Source organism: Lasiodiplodia theobromae, assembly GCF_012971845.1.
Source record: "Lasiodiplodia theobromae strain AM2As chromosome Unknown scaffold_24, whole genome shotgun sequence".
Lineage (NCBI taxonomy): Eukaryota > Fungi > Ascomycota > Dothideomycetes > Botryosphaeriales > Botryosphaeriaceae > Lasiodiplodia > Lasiodiplodia theobromae.
Window position 1 is genome coordinate 351,627 of NW_023336449.1, and position 18,064 is coordinate 369,690.

General features: G+C 56.7%; 4 protein-coding genes across 4 annotated transcripts; 3 read left to right on the top strand and 1 right to left on the bottom strand.

The window, feature by feature from the left end:
* Nucleotides 1–1,056: 1,056 nt before the first annotated feature.
* On the top strand, nt 1,057–3,834 carry LTHEOB_7859 (Mfs monocarboxylate; the record flags this gene model as incomplete). Its single annotated transcript, XM_035517271.1, has 5 exons — nt 1,057–1,147; nt 1,212–1,312; nt 1,579–1,941; nt 2,231–2,786; nt 3,047–3,834. The coding sequence occupies 5 exons, from the start codon at nt 1,057–1,059 to the stop codon at nt 3,832–3,834; spliced, it is 1,899 nt and encodes a 632-aa protein (XP_035370878.1).
* A 3,697-nt stretch (nt 3,835–7,531) lies between these two features.
* LTHEOB_7860 (C6 finger domain-containing protein) lies at nt 7,532–10,027 on the top strand (the record flags this gene model as incomplete). The annotated part of the gene is made up of 1 exon (XM_035517273.1): nt 7,532–10,027. The coding sequence occupies one exon, from the start codon at nt 7,532–7,534 to the stop codon at nt 10,025–10,027; it is 2,496 nt and encodes an 831-aa protein (XP_035370879.1).
* Nucleotides 10,028–11,713: 1,686 nt separating this feature from the next.
* On the top strand, nt 11,714–13,498 carry LTHEOB_7861 (uncharacterized protein; the record flags this gene model as incomplete). Its single annotated transcript, XM_035517274.1, has 1 exon — nt 11,714–13,498. One exon carries the CDS (start codon nt 11,714–11,716, stop codon nt 13,496–13,498), a length of 1,785 nt encoding a protein of 594 aa, XP_035370880.1.
* A 1,106-nt stretch (nt 13,499–14,604) lies between these two features.
* Nucleotides 14,605–15,801, bottom strand: LTHEOB_7862 (uncharacterized protein; the record flags this gene model as incomplete). The annotated part of the gene is made up of 1 exon (XM_035517275.1): nt 14,605–15,801. The coding sequence occupies one exon, from the start codon at nt 15,799–15,801 to the stop codon at nt 14,605–14,607; it is 1,197 nt and encodes a 398-aa protein (XP_035370881.1).
* Between the last annotated feature and the right edge of the window lie 2,263 nt (nt 15,802–18,064).

Below are 18,064 nucleotides of genomic sequence, written 5' to 3' on the forward strand. Positions count from 1 at the left end.
GTCTCTCGTGTATCACTGCATCGCCGGAAGCAAAGAGAATGCGTATTGCAGGATTGCAGTATACAGCTGCATCGGCTCAGCTACAAGGATAGCGCTCTCGCTGCAGACAGAGTGCATAGTCTGGATGCTGCAGGGTACGGCGTGACCTGATCTCAGGAACGGGTTGCATCTCCCGCTGAGATCATCCTCCGCATACGAGGATCCAAATTTGGCTTCATGTCTGACAAAGATTACAGCCGCAACATAGCCCTCGGGGTGAGCTTTCTCGAGATGCTCCCTTTCTGAGCTGCTGCCAAGATCGACATATGCATGCCTGAGAGATCGAACCAGAGGAAGACTGCTTGATCTGTTTACTGCCACGGTGGCAAATTTCCGTAATTGTTGCGATTCAGTCTCACTAAACGAGGTATCAAGGGCACGCGCTATCTCACAGCACGGCTCTTCGCTGTCTCGCAACTTTTGCGAAGGATTCGCCCTGGATCAGAATCATGAATCACGGTTAAGTCCGTACACACTAGATGCGCGGAATTTTCTTCCAAGCCTCTGAGAATGAGTCCTGATTCTTGTGTTGTCGGAGGCACTCATAGTTGATTGCAGAATAAGCTTTTTGAAGCAAGAAAATTCCTAGATCAATATCCCCCCTCCATTGGAGACATATGATCGGCTGACCAATAGTCATACATTTGCCACTGTAATCTGGTTGGCTGCGATGTGATTGCCATCCTCAAATAACCTGCATTTGGCAACTTGATGCGGCCGACCTCGGATAAGGAAGAACAGTCATTCCTTTACTCCACCTTTGTGTGATTACCCCACATCATCTTCACCAGAGTCCTGCCTTTTCAATGCTCTTCTATGCCTTCTTTGTGGAGATCTGGAGTTCACAACCGTCTTCACCTTCACCAGTTTCACTCATCTACATATAGTTTTGCCTGAGACATCATGACCAGCTTACGGAATACAGAGGCTCATCGGGGCCGAGTCACTTGGACAACCGCAACTGAGGAATCAGCAACGACAGCAGAGCGGCTAGGTAACCGCCGGGAGACCCTCCAAATGGAGCAAGAAGCTCTACCACAGACCGATGGTGGCAAGACTGCCTGGCTAGTCCTGGCCGCCTGTTCGCTGATACAAGTTCCCGTCTGGGGTACATCTCACTGAATGCTAGCAGAACCGTATTGCATTAGTTTTTATCCTAACCGCGATTATAGGCTTTTCTATAGCTTTCGGTATCTTTCAAGAATACTACTCTACTGCTCCGGGCCTCGTTGGCGACAAGTCAAGTGTTGCCAATATTGGCACAGCTACAACTGTATGCTTGCGCAGCGATATCTGACGATTTGAATATCTCTACTTCGCTCAGTCCAAAAGAAAAAGAAATGAAAACCAGGACTGGTTTTCCACGATGAGTATTTCAATAATACTCCAGCTATGAGGGCGCGGTTTTCATGTCATTCTAGTCGTCAAACGTACAGTGTCAAGTCACATGAGCAGAAGACTTTCTTTCTTCCTTTTCTTTTTGTTTGCTTCATCCTACGAGGGAAAAATGAAACTGACGTATGACCTGTCTCAAAACAGGGCATCCTATACCTCTCCTCGCCGCTAACCTTCACGCTCCTCACGTTGTATCCGTCCCTACGCCACTGGTTTGGCCCCATCGGTTTGCTCGTGCTCAGCGGGAGTTTTCTGGCGTCGGCGTTCGCGCGTCAGGTGTGGCAGCTGGTCGCGCTTCAAGGCGTCATTGCGGGTCTAGGTGCGGGCCTGCTCTTCGCGCAGTCAACCCTGTGCCTGGATGAGCGGTTCGCGCGGCGCAAGGGGTTGGCGTACGGCATCATGTGGGCAGGCAAGAGTGCGACGGGCGTCGGCTTACCCTTTGCCATCTCGGGTGGGCTGGAGCGATTTGGCTACAAGGCCACGATGCTGGCTTGGACGGTTGCTGTGGTATGTTCGACTAGTTCCTTCAGAGGATTCTTTGTTTTCTTCCTTCCACTTTTCCTTTGGTCATGTGTTTCACTACGCATCACTTAGTATACCGGCCACCTTTCTTTCTCAGCCTCTCAAGTCAACAAGTTGTTGGGGAGCGGTGAACTTAGCCTTCCAGGCAAGACCGGCGATTGGGATACGGCTCTTCTGGATCTTTTTCTGGCGTTTCTCGCCGCAGACTTGCTGAATGCTTACTTGCTGCGCCCCAAAACATATTTTGCTAACCACACGTGGTAAACGCTGGTAGACTGCCATCACGGCGCCGTTACTGTTCATCCTGCGCCCCCAGTGTCCTTCGACGGCGGCAGAATCCTCGCCGTCGTCGTCATCGACGCCAAGCGGCACCAACTCAACGACGACGACGACGACGACAACAACAGCCAACAGCCGCAGCACCGCCACCAGCACAGCCCGCAGGCCATCATCAGCATCAGGCCGCCAACGCCGTCGACGCCTCGACGCGCTCCCGCTGCTCCGCTCGCGCAGCTTCTGGGCGCTGCAGACGGGGAACGTGCTGCAGTCGCTGGGCTACTTCCTGCCCGCGGCGTACCTGCCCAGCTACGCGACGCAGGAGCTGGCACTGCCGCCGCGGACGGGCGCGCTGCTGCTCGCGCTGCTCAACGCCACGTCCGTCCCCGGCGGCATCCTTATCGGTGCCCTGTGCGACCGCGTGCGCGATGCCAAGGGGACGCGCCGCGTGCTGCTCGTGTCGGCCCTGCCCTCGGCGGGTGCGGTGCTCCTGTTTTGGGGGTTGGCGGGGCCCCGTGGTGGAGGTGGAAGTAGTAGTAGTATCGACAGCACAGGTACGCATGCAGATTGTCGTCCTACTTCTCCCCTAACTTTGCTCTTTTCTTTTCCTCTTTTGTTTATTTTTTCTGTCGAGCAGAGGCTCGCGTCAAAGCACTGCTAGCGCGGTGGCTTGCTGCCAACAATAGTAGCGCCAGCGAGCGGGAAGTGCAGTGATGCTACTGCTAGCTCAGCCAGTAGTGTGGTGGGGCCAATACTGTCCAGTTCACCAGCTAACCGTAGAGGTATTTTTTCTGACCTGCTGTCTACTCTATAGGCAAAATCATGACTAGTGCTGTGAGCAGCACCAGCAGCGAAGCCGGAGCCATCTCCAACAACACACTACTCCTACCCGCGACTCCCGGCGGATCGTCGTCGTCATCGTCGTCAGTCGCCCTCCTGGTCGTCTTCGCCCTCGCCTACGGCTTCTTCGCGGGTGGCTTCAGCAGCACGTGGGGCGGCGTACTGCGCGAGCTCGAGCGCGAGAATCCGACGCTGGACACGGGCTTCGCCTTCGGCTTGCTGGCGGGTGGGCGCGGCGTCGGCAACGTGGTCAGCGGTCCGATCAGCGTCGCGCTCATTGCCTCGACTCGCGCGCGAAACGCTGCCGCCGTCAGTAGTGGTGATCATGGGCAGATGATGGGCAGCAGGAGCAGTGGTGGTGGCGAGAGTGGAGTGGTGGAGGTGGTCGGTGGTGGTCTTGCAGCCGCCGCCGGTGCGTACGGAAGCGCGTACGGGCCCATGATCCTGTACACGGGCATCTCGGCTCTGCTCGGAGCTTGGGGCTGGGTGTGCCAGCGCCCTTCTTCCTCCTCTTCCTCGTCGACTCTCGCGTTCATGGATCCCTCGTCGTGGCGAAGGTGGTGCCAGCGCGCGGCATTGCTGTGCCGTCTGGCTGTCCCCGCGCCGCACTGGCGACGGCAACACCAGCGACCGTGGAACAGCAGCTGCGTCAGTGGTGGTGCGGGTGGAGGCAGCACTGATGGTGGTGCTGCTCGCGGTGTCGTGCGTGCGGTTGTTGGAGCGTGGCGCCCGAGCACCGCTGCAGCGCCAGCTCGACAGTGATCCTCGCCGTTCCCACCCGCAGCTTTTCGGGTCCTGTCCCCGCTTGTGAGGCTGAGCGAGCATGGGGCACGCCTGACAAGGCAGCAATCAAGTAGAGTCCGAGCGTTTGACGACGTCGTCTCTCTCGTCACTCACGCACATACTCGCGCTCGCGCCCCCCGATGCTCCAACCCGCGCGTCCCCGAGCTTTGCCAGCCTTGCCGCGGGCTGGCGCGCGCGTCCGCACCGCACGAACCACCACATCCACGCCCGTGACGCCAGCAGGACTGTGTGGGGAGGCAGACAGTGGCGAGCGAGCGTTGTACGTGCGTAGACGGAAGCGGCACGCGCCTTCATGTCATCAGCGCCTCTGCCAGTCGCACCGTGTGGAGACCGGGTAAGGGGAAGAAGGAGCAGAAAAAAAAAAAAGAGACGTGTGGGTGGTGCGCTGGTGGTGCTGTGCTGTCGCAGTGACCGGTTAGCGGCCGGCCGGCCGGCAATTTTTTTCCTCTTGTTTTCTTTTCTCTTACTCTTCTCCTATGCGAAGAAGGCAGCCGGAGGCGCCAGGCGAGGGCGGGCGGACTTTCCTTGACGTCGTGTCGAGCCGTCGGATCATGCGTTCTGGTAGCTGCGGCGGCCACGGCGGCATCGGCTGGGGTCGGAGGGAACGGCTGGAGGGAGGCCTTGTCGATGAGCGGGTTGGCGTCGGGCGCATCGCTGGCAGCCATCGACAGGATCTCGCGCATGGCGAGACGTCCTCGGCCCCGCAGTCAAGATTGACGGTTGTTCCTGATGGGCTTAGGTTAAGAGTGGTACGGCAGGGCGATTGGACGCGCTGCTATTGTGGGGCCCTCCTACTTGTCGTATGTAGCTAAGCGTAGCTCAAACACGTAGGTACTTGTTTATGCTCGCCCAGAAAAATAAATCCGAACGCGTGATGAGTTGGGCTGAACTTCGGCTTTGAGCCCGTCGACGGCGGACAGGGCCGGGAGAGCAGCGATTCATCGCGCGCGTCGTCGCCCAGCAACGGCGGGCGTGAGGACTGGAGTCTGGGAGAACAGCATGGCAGGCATCCGTGCTTCCTGCGCAGTCAATCACCCCTCTCTCCCACGTCGCCAGAAGACCCTGATTGCACGGGAAGAGAGGGTCGACAGGAGTCATGGCGGGGCGCCGTTGCTACAACGCATCTCGTTCCAACGGGGTGGCAAAGGTGTCGAGGCCTGGAGCAGCAGACGGCTCGAGGATGCTGCACGTTAAAGGGCTCCAAGCTCGGTGGGAGGCGTGACGCCTGCATGTTGACGAGATGATTGACCAGGCGACGCATCATCGAACAACAGCGCGCGCGAGAAAAAAGCGGGCTGCTCCGCCTGCTCCGGACGACCCCTCAGCGGGGCCACTGATGAAACGAATTTTCTTCTAGAACAATTGACAGCTGGCCTGCGTCTCCACTCTGGCCACAGCGAATGGCACCGCAACGAACGCCGCCGTAATTTGCGCTAAGGGTCCTTATTTTGGCATCATCTGATAATTGATACGTAGCCGCCAATTGCGCAATTATCCTCGGCCAAACCCCAAACAATTGACTGCGTGCTGAGGAGTGACGGCCCGCGCCACGATTAATTGTTCGCAGCGAGCTCTGTGAACAGACAAGCATCGCCTGGTAGCTTGTACGTGTGGGGATGAACCGGAGGGGATTGTATAGGCGGGGACCGGGTGATGCACGTTGGTGGCGCCGGCACACCTGTCAATCTTGCGGCGATGGTGGCCGGGGGGCTGGATGGCGAGAGGAGGCCAAGGGATGTATCAACTTGAGACATTGGATTCTTTGTACTCGTCCTCAACGCTCTCCTCGGCGGTGTGTGAGGTATCTCGAGGTACTGGACTTGTGCCCTTATCCCTTATCGAGGAGCGCTGGAATGAGAGCCAGATAAGGGATCAATGAGCTTATTGGGGAATGCTGGGGTGCTGCCTGGAATCGTGCTGACGGCTCGGGCTACACAGTCGAAGCGCCCGATTCTATTGAATTCTAAACGTCACGGCAGGCGCGTGGCTCTGCTTCCTGTGGCCGTGCGAGGTACCTCATGCTCATTTCACGCTCTCGTGCGAGCCATGAGCTACGAGACTTGCAGTATGCTGTGCGTGGCGAGAGCAGGACTCTTGCGCGCGCGCTCGCCCAGGGCAGCTAATGCAAGGGGAGGCCGTCGGGAGAACCAGTGCGCTGGAGGAGGGGCAGTCACGCGGCTCTCGTGGACATGAGAGGGACTCAGATGGTGCGCATCATATCTCCACCTCTGGAGCGCGGGCGGGTTGCACGAAACGGGGCCAGCCGTGGAGAGAGCGTTGAGGGCGGCGATGGCAGGGGCGCAGATTCGACGCGCCTGGCTGCTTTGCTCTGCAGCAGCGTGTGGATGGCTGCAGCGCGAGCGGGCGCGATTCGCTGCGACTCAACGGCCATGGCGGACGGCGCACGCAAGCAAGGTGGTGGCACGCCGTCCAGCCAACCACGCAGGGCGAGTCGCCGTACCACATTGGGCAATACGAATGCACACAATCATCTACCGTGTACGGCAGCTGCGGGCCGCCAGTCTCGCAGATTGTGTCGGTGTCGGTATCGCTTCGCTACCGGGCCAGGCAAGGCAGAGGCACGCACGCGGAGGCGCCGGCGACAAAGGGCGGTCTCGCGTGCTGCTGACGATGCGGCGCTGCTGTCTGTCTTCACGCATGCCTCGCCGCTGCCAGCACCCGCCTGCCCGTCATATACCTGAAGGCCGCGAGCGCGTGTCACGGTGCCATCGCCGCGCCGCGGCGGCCCTGTGCCTGAGCTGACGATCGCCGGCGAGAAGGATCGTGAGGATGGGGTGGTGTCTGCAGGTGCAGGGAAGCAGCTGGTGAGGCTGTTCGCAGGCGCCTGGGTTGGATGGCGCGAGAGGGGCAGAGCCGATCGAGCGCGGCAGGCGGGTAAAAACCACGGAGCGGTTCGCGACGGCGCCAATCACACGCGCGCCCCGCGCCATTCGCACGCTGTTCACGACGGGCGCAGAAGGACCGGTCGGCGCTGGCGGGCGATCGCTAGGCTGCTCTGGGCTGCCGGAGCCGTTCCGTCGACGGCGTTTTTCGTAGCGTGAGACACAGGCCCAGTGGGTGGAGGTGCAAGTGGGGGACGGCTGGGCGTGGCAGAGACAGGGCCCTGCTGGGTGCTGACCGGCCGGCGCGCGCAGCGATAGAGGCTGGTGCGAGAGCCGGGCCGCAAGCTGAGCGCTGTGCCGTCGCCGTCAGCATGCCTGCCTGTCTGTCTGCCTGCCTGCCTCGCGCCGCTCTCGCCCTCGCCGCCGCCCGTCGCCGCGCTGCTCCGCGCGGGGAGGCTTCTTCAAGTTGCGGGAGCCCTGCGCATCATCCGGCAGAAAAGCAAGCAGGCTGCACGTCAAAGAGCTTGCGCACGACTCGCGGAGCCGTCAGTGTCGCAGCGCCCGCGCGGCGTGACCAGACCAAGGCGCACCGGACCCTCGCTCGCATCGGCGGCCAATCAGCGCCGCCGCGCCGCCAGGGTGCGTTCACCGCTTCTTTATCCAAGTCGCCAGCCCCGGCGCGCGGCTTCCTTTCAACCAGCGTCGCCCGTCCCCCAATCTCACTGCCAGACAAAGCCGCCAAAGTGCGGTGTGAGAGGTGATCTTTGCAATTTCGCTGCTCCGCTCAGCTGAGTCTGCTCTCAATAATCGCGATGGATCACCTCGACTTCAACTCCGACGGCTTCTACGCCTTCGAGAATACCCTCCAAGATCCGGCCCAGCACCGATACTCCGCGTATCTCCAAAACAGCACCTGGCCGCTGCCGCTCGAGCAAACGCACTCGAATATGTCTCACAATGCGCCGCAGAGCGCGCACTCGAGGAGGGCCACCACCACCGCCTCGAGTCAATCCGCCACCTCGTCCGCTCCACTGGCCAGCGGTCTAGCATACCACAGTCACTCGCAGTCGCTGGACCCGCAGGCAATGCTCTCGACGGCCACCGCCGACTGGCAGTTCCAAATGCACCACCCGATGCACCACCACTCGTACTCTCATGACAGCGCCGCCATCGATACCACCAACTTCACCAACTTCGGCGCGCCGCTGCAGACGTCGCCCGTCGAGTACAACATGCCCACCACCCAGGCCCCGCTCGGCATGAGTACCACGACGATGCCGCTGGACATGGGCAACAACTACATGACCATGAGCGGCGCCGTCGAGCAGCCCATGAACACCATGGCCCCCTTCCAGATGAACGACTTCCAGAACGAGTTGCTGAACTACCCCATGAACTCGAACGAACTGGTCGCCGCCAGCGTCGCCGGCAGCTCGCCCACCGAGAACTGGCTCGAGGTCCGTTCGCTGTCCAGCAGCGACAACGGCTGGAGCACCATCGACTTCCAGCAGCCCGGTCGCCAGTCGTTCGATTCCTACACCACCGAGTCGCACAACGGCACCGTCTTCAACCCCATCCAGACCCTGCACATCCGCACCCACTCGGATTCGTCGCAATCAGACGTCCCGCAGTCGGCGCATTCCTTCGGTAGCTATGAGGAGATCCCCCCTTTCCCCATGCACTCGCCTCAGTCCGAGGTCGACTTCGGCACCGGCATGGCGCACGGCCTCCCTCATCACCACGACCACGATCACGACCACTACCACTCCCCAAGCCACTCCCTCTCCTCGGTCAGCCCTCCGACCGCTACCGCCACCCCCTATCTCATCAAGCAGTCCGCCTCCTCTTCCTCATCACCTACTTCATCTGGTATTAGCTCGCCCCCCGCTGCCAGGAGAAGAAAGAGCCCGACTGCCAGCCTCGGCCCTACTACTGCCAAGGTCCAAAAGACCATTGTCAAGAAGCCGGCCGGCTCGGCCAAGAAGGATGCTAGCGGCGAGAAGCGTGTTGGAAGGAGGCGCGGTCCGCTGAGACCAGACCAGAGGCAGCAGGCTCACGAGATCAGAAAGTTGCGTGCTTGTCTGCGCTGCAAGTTCCTCAAGAAGACGTGCGACAAGGGCGATCCTTGCGCTGGCTGCCAGCCTTCGCACGCCCGTCTTTGGCAGGTGCCTTGCACTCGTATCGACATCAAGGACATCGCGTACTTCATGAAGGACTGGAAGGCGGACTTTGAGCGTCACGTGAGCTTGGGTTTCTCGGTTGGCAACATCAAGGGCTTCTCGACCATGGAGCGCCCGCTGTACATCACCCACGGCTACGGCTACTACCTGCCCATCACCGCTCGCGAGGTCTACGTCCGCGACGAGAAGTGCTTTGGCATGGACTGGGTTGAGCAGCCTCCTAACGAGAAGCCTAAGGAGTTCGAGATCGCCACCGCCAAGCTCTCGGCCGGTATGGAGGGTGTCTCGCACGCTCTTCTCTCCGAGTACATCGACCGCCACATCGACGGCGGCTTTGAGCGCTTCATCGATGATTACTTCGAGGGCACCTTCTTCCTCACCGAGATGCTGAAGACGGCATACCGCTACTACCTCAAGTCCAAGCTGCCCGTCATCCGCAAGGCTCTGAAGCTGGTGGTCGCCTACAACCTCACGCTCCACGTGACCATGGTCGAGGGCCTGTCGGAGGAGGAGAGCCAGGTTGGTAAGATCGACACTAACGAGAGCAAATTCTTCGGCAAGACGGTCGCTCCCGTCATGATCAACTTCCAGGTTAAGTGCGCTCTTGCCGACATGTGGCGTGAGCTGCAGAAGGACATCCTCGAGGAGCTGTCTTCGCTCTACTCGTCCGTGTACAGCGGAGAGAAGCTCAAGAACTGGCCGACCATCTTCATGCTGGCCGCCATCCTTCTTGCTGTCTGGGAGGAGATGCAGTTCGACTGCCACTACAGAGTGCCTGACCCCGCTGCCGTCCAGAAGTTCTGCAACGACATGGAGAGCACGCCGGTCGGTGTCATTGTCGGCCTCTTCTCTGCCATCTCCCAGAAGCTTCCCGGCTTCATGGAGTGGGACACCAGGAAGCACCACCACCTTCTCGCCTCGAACCAGGCTGTCTGCGACGCGATGACTGAAGTCCGAGGACACGTTACAAAATACGGTATGGTGCACGCAAATGACGACGTCGACGCACGGCTAACGATTTCTGCAGAGCAATACTTGAAGAGCCGTGCCGAGGCCAAGTTCGACAGGAACGACTTCGATTCGCTGTCGAACAAGTTCCTGTCGAGGCTGGTTATTCGCGCGAATTGACGGTTAGCACAATCACTAGCTCCGATCCTGGTGCAGTGATTGTGTTTTCTCGGTTACCGGCGTTCTTGGCCTTTATTGTACAGCTTTTCCTAGTTTTGCGACGAACAAATTTTTCGGCTACGGCGGCACTTTTCACGACTGACGGTCTGATGACGAGCACGAGCGCAAGCAAGCATTCCGCTTGATTCCCCGACGACCCACGAAACAACGGGTTCCGTCACGTTTACCCACTGCAATTCCATCTCTAACGAATACTCAAATGGCGTTTCTGGTTACATTTTCTCACGCCCGCTCATGCCGATGATGGGATGATACCTCGACTAGCGTGTGTTTTGCAGTCTGCATTTCTATCACCTTTCAAGAGTATCTCTTACACGGCGGCGAATGGCTGGCTCGGCCAGCCAGATGCCAGATGTTTCAGCTTTTTCAACCTTTTTACCCGGTCTCTTCGACAGTTTTGCATCCTTCTTTGCTTTTTTGGGATTGCATAGCCTGCGCGAGCAAACGAGGACCAAACGAAGACCCACGAAAGATGAATGAAACCAAAACAAGTTCTTCAAGAGCACAACGACGCTACTACTCTACAACGCTCTCAACTCGCTTGTGTGCACTCGGCGCTGTTCGATCTGAGCGGACCTTGTCTCCTGCGGAGTTTTTCAAGATGGGGGCGTCTTGTATCCTGTATGGTGTTTAATCTTCAACGAACGGCTGAACTTCTCGAAGCGTTATCTATTTTCTTGTCTCCTATTTATCTTCAACGTCAAATGGAAACGGTACCGGAACGGGAAATGGTTATGATTGGTCCTCTGCGTTTGTGTTTATGTAGATTTTGTTTTTTAGCTGTTCAGGACACTGGCGGGAGGCAGGAAAATACGTCATGGGTGTGTAACGGAGCTTCTTCGGGCTCTTTTGGGTATATATAGCTGTAGGCAGTTGGAAAAAAACGGTAGCGGATTCATGCCTCCTCCCAAAAACAGTATGTTCCACGTTCTGGGCTTGTGATTGGTGATGTGCTTCCACGATCGGGTGTCGCCACCCTCATGTGAAGAGTCGGTCATATGTCGCAAAGTGGCGTTCAGGATTGTGAGATATGCAGGACGGTAGGGCTGAGAAGTGGCAAAGAAGGTACGTCGCAGTAAGCAGCATGCGATCGGGTGGTTGGGATACTGATTCGTTACCGGAATCCAGGAACAACCCACGAGCGTAAGCCTACCAGAATGCAGAGATGACAAGCCAATGAGCTTGTTATGCGGCGGAATGCTCTCGTTCGGCCATCAACGGTTCGTCGCAAATGAGAGAGATATCGGTGAGAGGTGGTGTTTGCTCCCACAATTGTTTATCTAGCATCTAGAAATCGACCAGCAAATCGTAAGTTTGCGGTGTATGTCACCATGAGGTTCAGCCGGCATTCTAGTGCTTTGGGCGATGCGTGCCTAGAAGTGTCGACACGACCAAGGCCTCCGCTCAGGCTTTCACTTCGTGATTCTGTGCTTTCAACTTTCATGAAATGCCTGTTTACTTCGACCCGCCGCGCGGCTGCGTTCCATGACATTCTCAGCCAGCAAGAAAGCCAGCAATATCGAGAAGATCTTGAGGTGCAAGCACAAAAGACAACCACCACCACTGCCGTCCCAACAACAGCACATCACAAACTCATGTCCTGCGCTCTCTTCGGCCGTCTACACCATGCTTCTTGCCCAACTACTCGCAGTCCGCCGCTCGCAATCCTATCACCCGCTGCCGCCGTCATCACGGCCTACGAGCCACCTTCAGCACCACATTAACAAGTCTTCTTCTTCCTCCTCTTCTCGCGCCATCGCCGCCCGCTCTTCCGCCAACATTCCGCCACGGCCACTGCTCCCTCCCAGCACCAACGCCCTCCACCAGACCGCATTTCCCCACCTCACGAGCCATCACAACGCCCACACGCAAGCACCCGACATGACCGCATCCGCCGCCGCCGCCACCACCCGTGACGAAGAAGACGACGCTACGACAGGAAGCCGGCCGCGCGCCTCACTCTCGCCGCGAGCAGCGACGGACCGTCGCTCTCCTTCCGGCTCGCCCGTTGTTGCCAGGACGTTGCGAACGCCGAGTCCCGTCCCTTTTCCTCCTCTCTATCCTCCTCCCTCACCTTCAGACAGACAGGGTGGCCGCCACGCGTTGGATTTCTGGGAAGGGTGGCAGCGGGGAGCAGACGGAGATGTCGACAGCGGCGACGGCGACGATGACGAATGCAACCGCAAGCCATCATCAGGTCAGACGCGGAGGAGACCGAAGACGAGGGGGGCAACGGGGCGGAGAGTGCGGTATTCTGAGCGGGGTAGTCCGACGCTGGCGATCGAGGCTGATGGGGATGAGGAGGGATCCTGTTTGATTGGAGCGAGAGAAGGGGCGGCGGTTTATGGGGAGGTACGGCGAGGAAGGGTGGGGGAGAGGGATGGGTTGCGGTGGGCGGTGGGGCGGCGTCTGGAGTGGGAGGGCGTCAGTACAGGAGTTGATGGGGAGATGGAGGTGGATGGTGGGTTTGACGGGGGCTCTGGGGAGTTTGAGAGGAGGACGCTGGAAACGCAGCGAGAGTGGGAGAGGAGAAGGACGGAGAAGGTGTCGATGGGGTATCGGTGGGAGGAATGGGATAAGACACAGGTGCAGAAGAGGGCTGAGTCATACTGGATCGCCAATGATCCTGCTGGTGTCAGTTGGACAAATGAAGAGACAAGTCGGCAAGATTGGCAGCCTGGCGATAACGAGCTGTCTTTGGAGCAAGGGAGGCCATTTGAAAGCGACGGAGACGAATGGGAGGTCAAGAAAAAGGGAAACGAAGATGGACAAACTGTTGTCAGACGTGCTGTCGATTCAGCCTCACCGGCCTCACCTATCACAGGGAAAGCAAGGGTCATCAGTGAGAATTGGGAAAGTTATTCAAGGACACCTTCGGAGGAAGTGAAACCACAGGACCATACACCTGGTCCAGGCAGCAGAGCGTCTTCTAGCCCCGACGAATCAAGTAGCTCCGAGGCAGAGAACGACGGGACAATTCCCCAGGCAGCAATGATCTTGGCACAAACTCATTCCAGGATCAATCGTTTCACCAGGCCAAGACGCTTGACAGGTGATCCCACGCCGAACCGACTCGCGGCGGAGAAAGGATCCAACAAGCACTTCCGGAAGATAAACGACGACGTCGGGTCTCCAACGATCCAGACTCTTAGGGAAGGGGTGCTTCCACTTTCTGATGGCTTCCAAATCAATATTCGCAGCGAGCAAGAATCGGATCCATTCATGGAGCCGTTACAACACGAGTCCAAAGACTCAATGGACGAGCTTGATGGCTACCTGGCTCGAATTGTGGGTCTCTATGCCAATGGAGACGAGCGCAGCAGGCGGCTATTGCTGCAGAGCTTGCAGTCAGCCATCGCTGCGCAGGAAGCGCTTGGATCATGTACGACCATGGCTGAATCTGGAGATTGATTTAATCATGGTCGATTTTGGAAGCTCGACCCGTTGGTATTTTGGGTATGCTGGAGCTTACCAAAGGCTGGACGAGGATGGTTGTTGTTTTCTTGATATCCTGTACGAATGTTGAGCGCTTGTATGTACCAATGTCATATATTTTCTGACATCATTCAATCAGAATCCTTGAATTTCGATCGATGAATGACATACCGTCGCTCCACGCACAATACCTGAAAATTCCCACGAACTATACTATGTAGGGATGTTCACACATGCCGACTTCGTCTTGGCACCGATTTTCCCTGCAACTCTCACGTAACACAGCATTTTCACGTCCATCTACTTATCGGCAGCCATGTCCCTCCCCTTCACACGCGTCATCCACACACTACAAGCTCCAAATTCCTCTGCTAGACTTGGGTCCACACATCACATGTTCAATACCATGTTCAGACTCCTCCACAACGTAGTCGTACACCGCTTGATCAACCATCGGTGCGTATCATCCGCTTGTCGCGTCCACCCCGGCTCGACGCAAAAACCTATGCTGATGTCTTGCTACGAGTGTGCTGCTTAGGGCGAGGCAGCTAAAGGCCGGATGGCGTGCACTCGACCGTCTCGATCAGTTAATAGTGTGTGTTTTTGGTGTCGCCGTCGTGGCCACCCCTCCAGGAATATATCTGGAACATCAGAGGTGGATGAAGCAGAACGCGATCAAGAAGGAGCAGCTTAGGCTAGCGAGGAAGAGGGCAGAGAAAAATAAGCTGGCCGCCCAGGGTTTTGCGTCTGACGACGCCGGAGAGGAAGGGCAGAGTTAAGAGTATCATACCGATCCGGGGCTACATTAGTGCGAATGTCAGCTCGAGAAGGTGATGAAACAGAAATTGGATTGAGAAACGTCAAAGCTCGGCAGGATCTCTTCCTGACAGCCTGACTTCATATCGAGACTAGACTACAATGACTCTCATTTATCTCCGCCGCCCTCTTTGAAAACTCGTTTATCTAAGCAACCAGGAGACCGAACGAAGCAATTTCAACCAGTGGTCAGTTTGTTTTTCATCCACAGAAAGGGCAAATCACTACCTTTTAATGCCCGAATCATGCCTTCCGCTTATCACATCTTACTCGACTGGAGAGAAGGTGAGCCCATCCACGCGCTCACGGAAGGCACTCTGAGCCATCGTCTTCATAGCATCGCGCATGACCATCCTCTGCGCCTCGCTGCCCTCGACATACACAGAGAGAAACTCCTCGAACATCTTTGACAGCACCGCCAACTGACCCAGGCGCTTCGACAGAGGCTCATCGCCGGAGCCGCTCCACAGCTCTGCCGGGCTGCTGTAGCCAAGCTTCCTGATATCCTCCCTCATCTTGCTGTTGAACTTGTTCTGGTCAAGATACACCGAACCATCGTTGGTGGAAGCAGTAGGGCGAATCGTGGTTCGGAACTTCTCGCGTTCGTTAGAAGCAGCACCGGGCGTGCTCTGGTTGCCTTGACACTTGCCCACCTTGCCCACCTTCTCGGTGCCAGGCAGATGTCCCTCATTGGGCTTGGTGCTCGTCATCACTCCGCTCAGAAAGCCCGTCTTCTTGTCAGGCACGCCCAACTCACTCTCCATCATTCTCACCTCCCCCAAGAGCGCGTTAAAGACAAATGCATCTGGACGAGGAGCACCTGTGGCAGCCCAACCGGAATAGTCGCCTCCCACCAAGTCAGAAGTCTTGCGCTTGGCCTTGCTGAAGTCGGTGTCCTTTGGCAGACGGTTGGTGGGATCGACCTTCTTCTTTGTGGCCTGGAACGTGGTGAACTTGGGCTTCCTCGGAGGATCCTTGCGGACAGAGCTGTCGGTGCTTGGATGGACATTGCTCTGGTAGCGCAGTTCGGAATCACCAGGGTTGGCGACCTCAAAGCTCGCCGGCTTGCTGTTCTGGAAAGCATTGTGAGCGGACACGGGGTCATTGTCTTCCAAAGTACTACGCACCACTTCGACATCACCATTGCGCATGCCGGAGGAACCTCCATTGCCCTGGCCAACATCACGGTGAAAGCTCTTCTCAGCGTTGTCGAAACTGCCGGACCGATCAGGAAGATCCGTGTTGCAGGTGGTGGGCTGACGACGGAGATGGCGATAGTCGGGATGGTACGTGTACTGAGGAGGCTGGACAGTACGATCGTAAGTGTAGTAGCCGGCAGCGTACGGACCATGAATGTCCGAGGCGAGCAGAACCCCGGGTGAGCGGTAACCGGTGGAGAATGGAGGAGGCGAGGGAGGCTGGCCAAGAACGCGGCGGCCGTCCGGCATGGTGAAGTCCCACATTGTCAGCTTGGGTGTAGATGGAAGGTGTAGAAGAAAGAGGTGCTGGGCCCTGAGCCAAGCAAGATATACCTGTGGCCGGCGAGTGATCGGCCAACCAGTCAGCTGAACCTGCAGCCAGAAAGAGAAGGCGCCAGCTCAAGTGATTAAGCCGTCTCTGTGGTGATGAGCATGTGAAACTGCATGGCACTGGCCACTTCACTCTTCCATCACTTTCACAATGACGTCAGATCGTTGAGGTGGTAATTATGGGAAAAGAAAATTGGATGGTAAAGGAACTAAGAAAAGCCTATAAGAGCACCCGTTGAGGGGAAATCCCTCTCACTGCCGATCCTCCACATCTAGAGATCAGTGTCGAAATAAATAGATATCCAGAAGGAGCCGATCTGCATTTGCTGGAGGAATGGCCTGCATGACTCTCAGGCGTGTGCTCAAGAGAGCTCAACTCACCAAGTTGCTTGTAGTAAGGACCCACGAGGTCGATTTGCTTCCTCTTGTAATGTGGTCGATATGGTTGATACTCTTGTCCCGATGCCCTTAAATGAATACTTCAACTACCCATATTTAGTGCTGTAGCAATGAACAAATTAGCCTTGTGCAACGGCGCATCTCCCACGCCAATAGTTATAAAATGTGAGTTCGATTGTCAGAGAGCCATAGACAAAGAGTATCTCTTTGATACGATGCACGTACCCGCAACTCAGTAACGTGGTCGCCGATTCAAGCTAGCCCTCAAGACAACATTAGTCGATTAGTCGTGGCTTCCGTTGAGATCATAGACAAAGAGGCAACCATCATTGACCTCAGTCTAGCGTTGGCCCGCTCCCATTCATCATTTATAGTTGCCATGATTTCCTCGAAGGCCCGAATGATGTTATTCTCGGTTTCGGTCACCATGTCGAACGTGGATTGCGGGTCGTAAGGCATGTCGTCCTCCCAGGCAGAGTCATACTCGGTTCTGTCACTATCATCATAATCGAGTCCGACCCTTAAATCTTGTGAAGAGGTCCTTGAAGTAGCTGTATGCACTCCGTTAGGTTGAGCGGGTGGTGAGCGTTGGTAGGGCGGCCGTTGACGTAAGCGGCCGGTACTTGGCTGAGGAGAGTTACTGCTTGAGGATTGGGAAGAACGTTTTCTCTTTGCGCGTCTTCCCCCGGGAATGAAATATGTAGTTGATGCCGCGGCGGCCTCGTTCACGGCGTTGATCGAAGGTAGATTCACATCAATCCGGCGATGGCGGACTGGCCTGTTTGTTTGGTTGCTCACCATGGCTTACGTTCTCAGCTATCGGGAAATACAGGTGCAGAGACTCTTTCTGGAATTGAGGATGGTGTTTATATCTTGGCTGTGAACTGGAGTGTTCGGTGTAATGACGAGAGACATGTCTTTACCTGTGACTATTGTGTCTTGAAATGGCGTGAGACTCGCACCTCGCACATGTCTTTCCGCGAAAGTCATAGTTTGTAGATGCAGAGCACATCAGCGCTCGTGCTTCACAGTACATTGGCATCGCACCTGAACGCTGGCTCACAAGGAGAGTGATAGACACGAAGCCCCGAAGTCACGAACAGATGCCTCTTGCTCTTCCGCAGGCTATCGCATATGCAGTTAACAACTACGTATGATGATGCATGCCGCTTTGAGGGTCGTAGTGATAGTAATTCAGTGAAGGTCCTCGCGGGGCACGTCCGCTGAACGGCCCAGGACAGCTTAGTTGTTGGACAGGAGAATTCGAGGGGAACTCAGGGCCAGGCATCCAGTGATGCCATTCCGTGTTGTCTATGTGCCATCTCTCGCCATAAGATAGGCTTCCCCCACCGCCCTGATCTGCGTTCTGGACCGGCATCGAGCCCAACCCAAAGTAGGACATGCTTTGGCTTTAATGGAAGTTTGGTTTGATGATTTGTTGAGGCGTGGCTTGCCGGGTTTGATGCTAAATATTGAGTTATTGGAATGCATGGGGTTGTTGGTAGGGCGGAAGACTGATAAAATAGCAATCCATCTTTGGGCAGCGCTCATTTGCCAGCGAACCAAAAGAAGAGCCAAACTTATCAGGCGCACGAACCTCTCTCTTAAGCGATATATCGTGGCGGCAATCCAGAGCGTGGGGTTTGTCCAGGAACCTCCCCTTTACAGGTATCATGCGGGGCGTATCATTGATCTGCAGCGAGCCAAGGCCGTACAAAGCACTGGTGGTTAATATTAAACTTCGAAACACGATAGCCAAGCTCTCGAGAGCCGAAGATCTCAATCTTCTAAAAGTAAA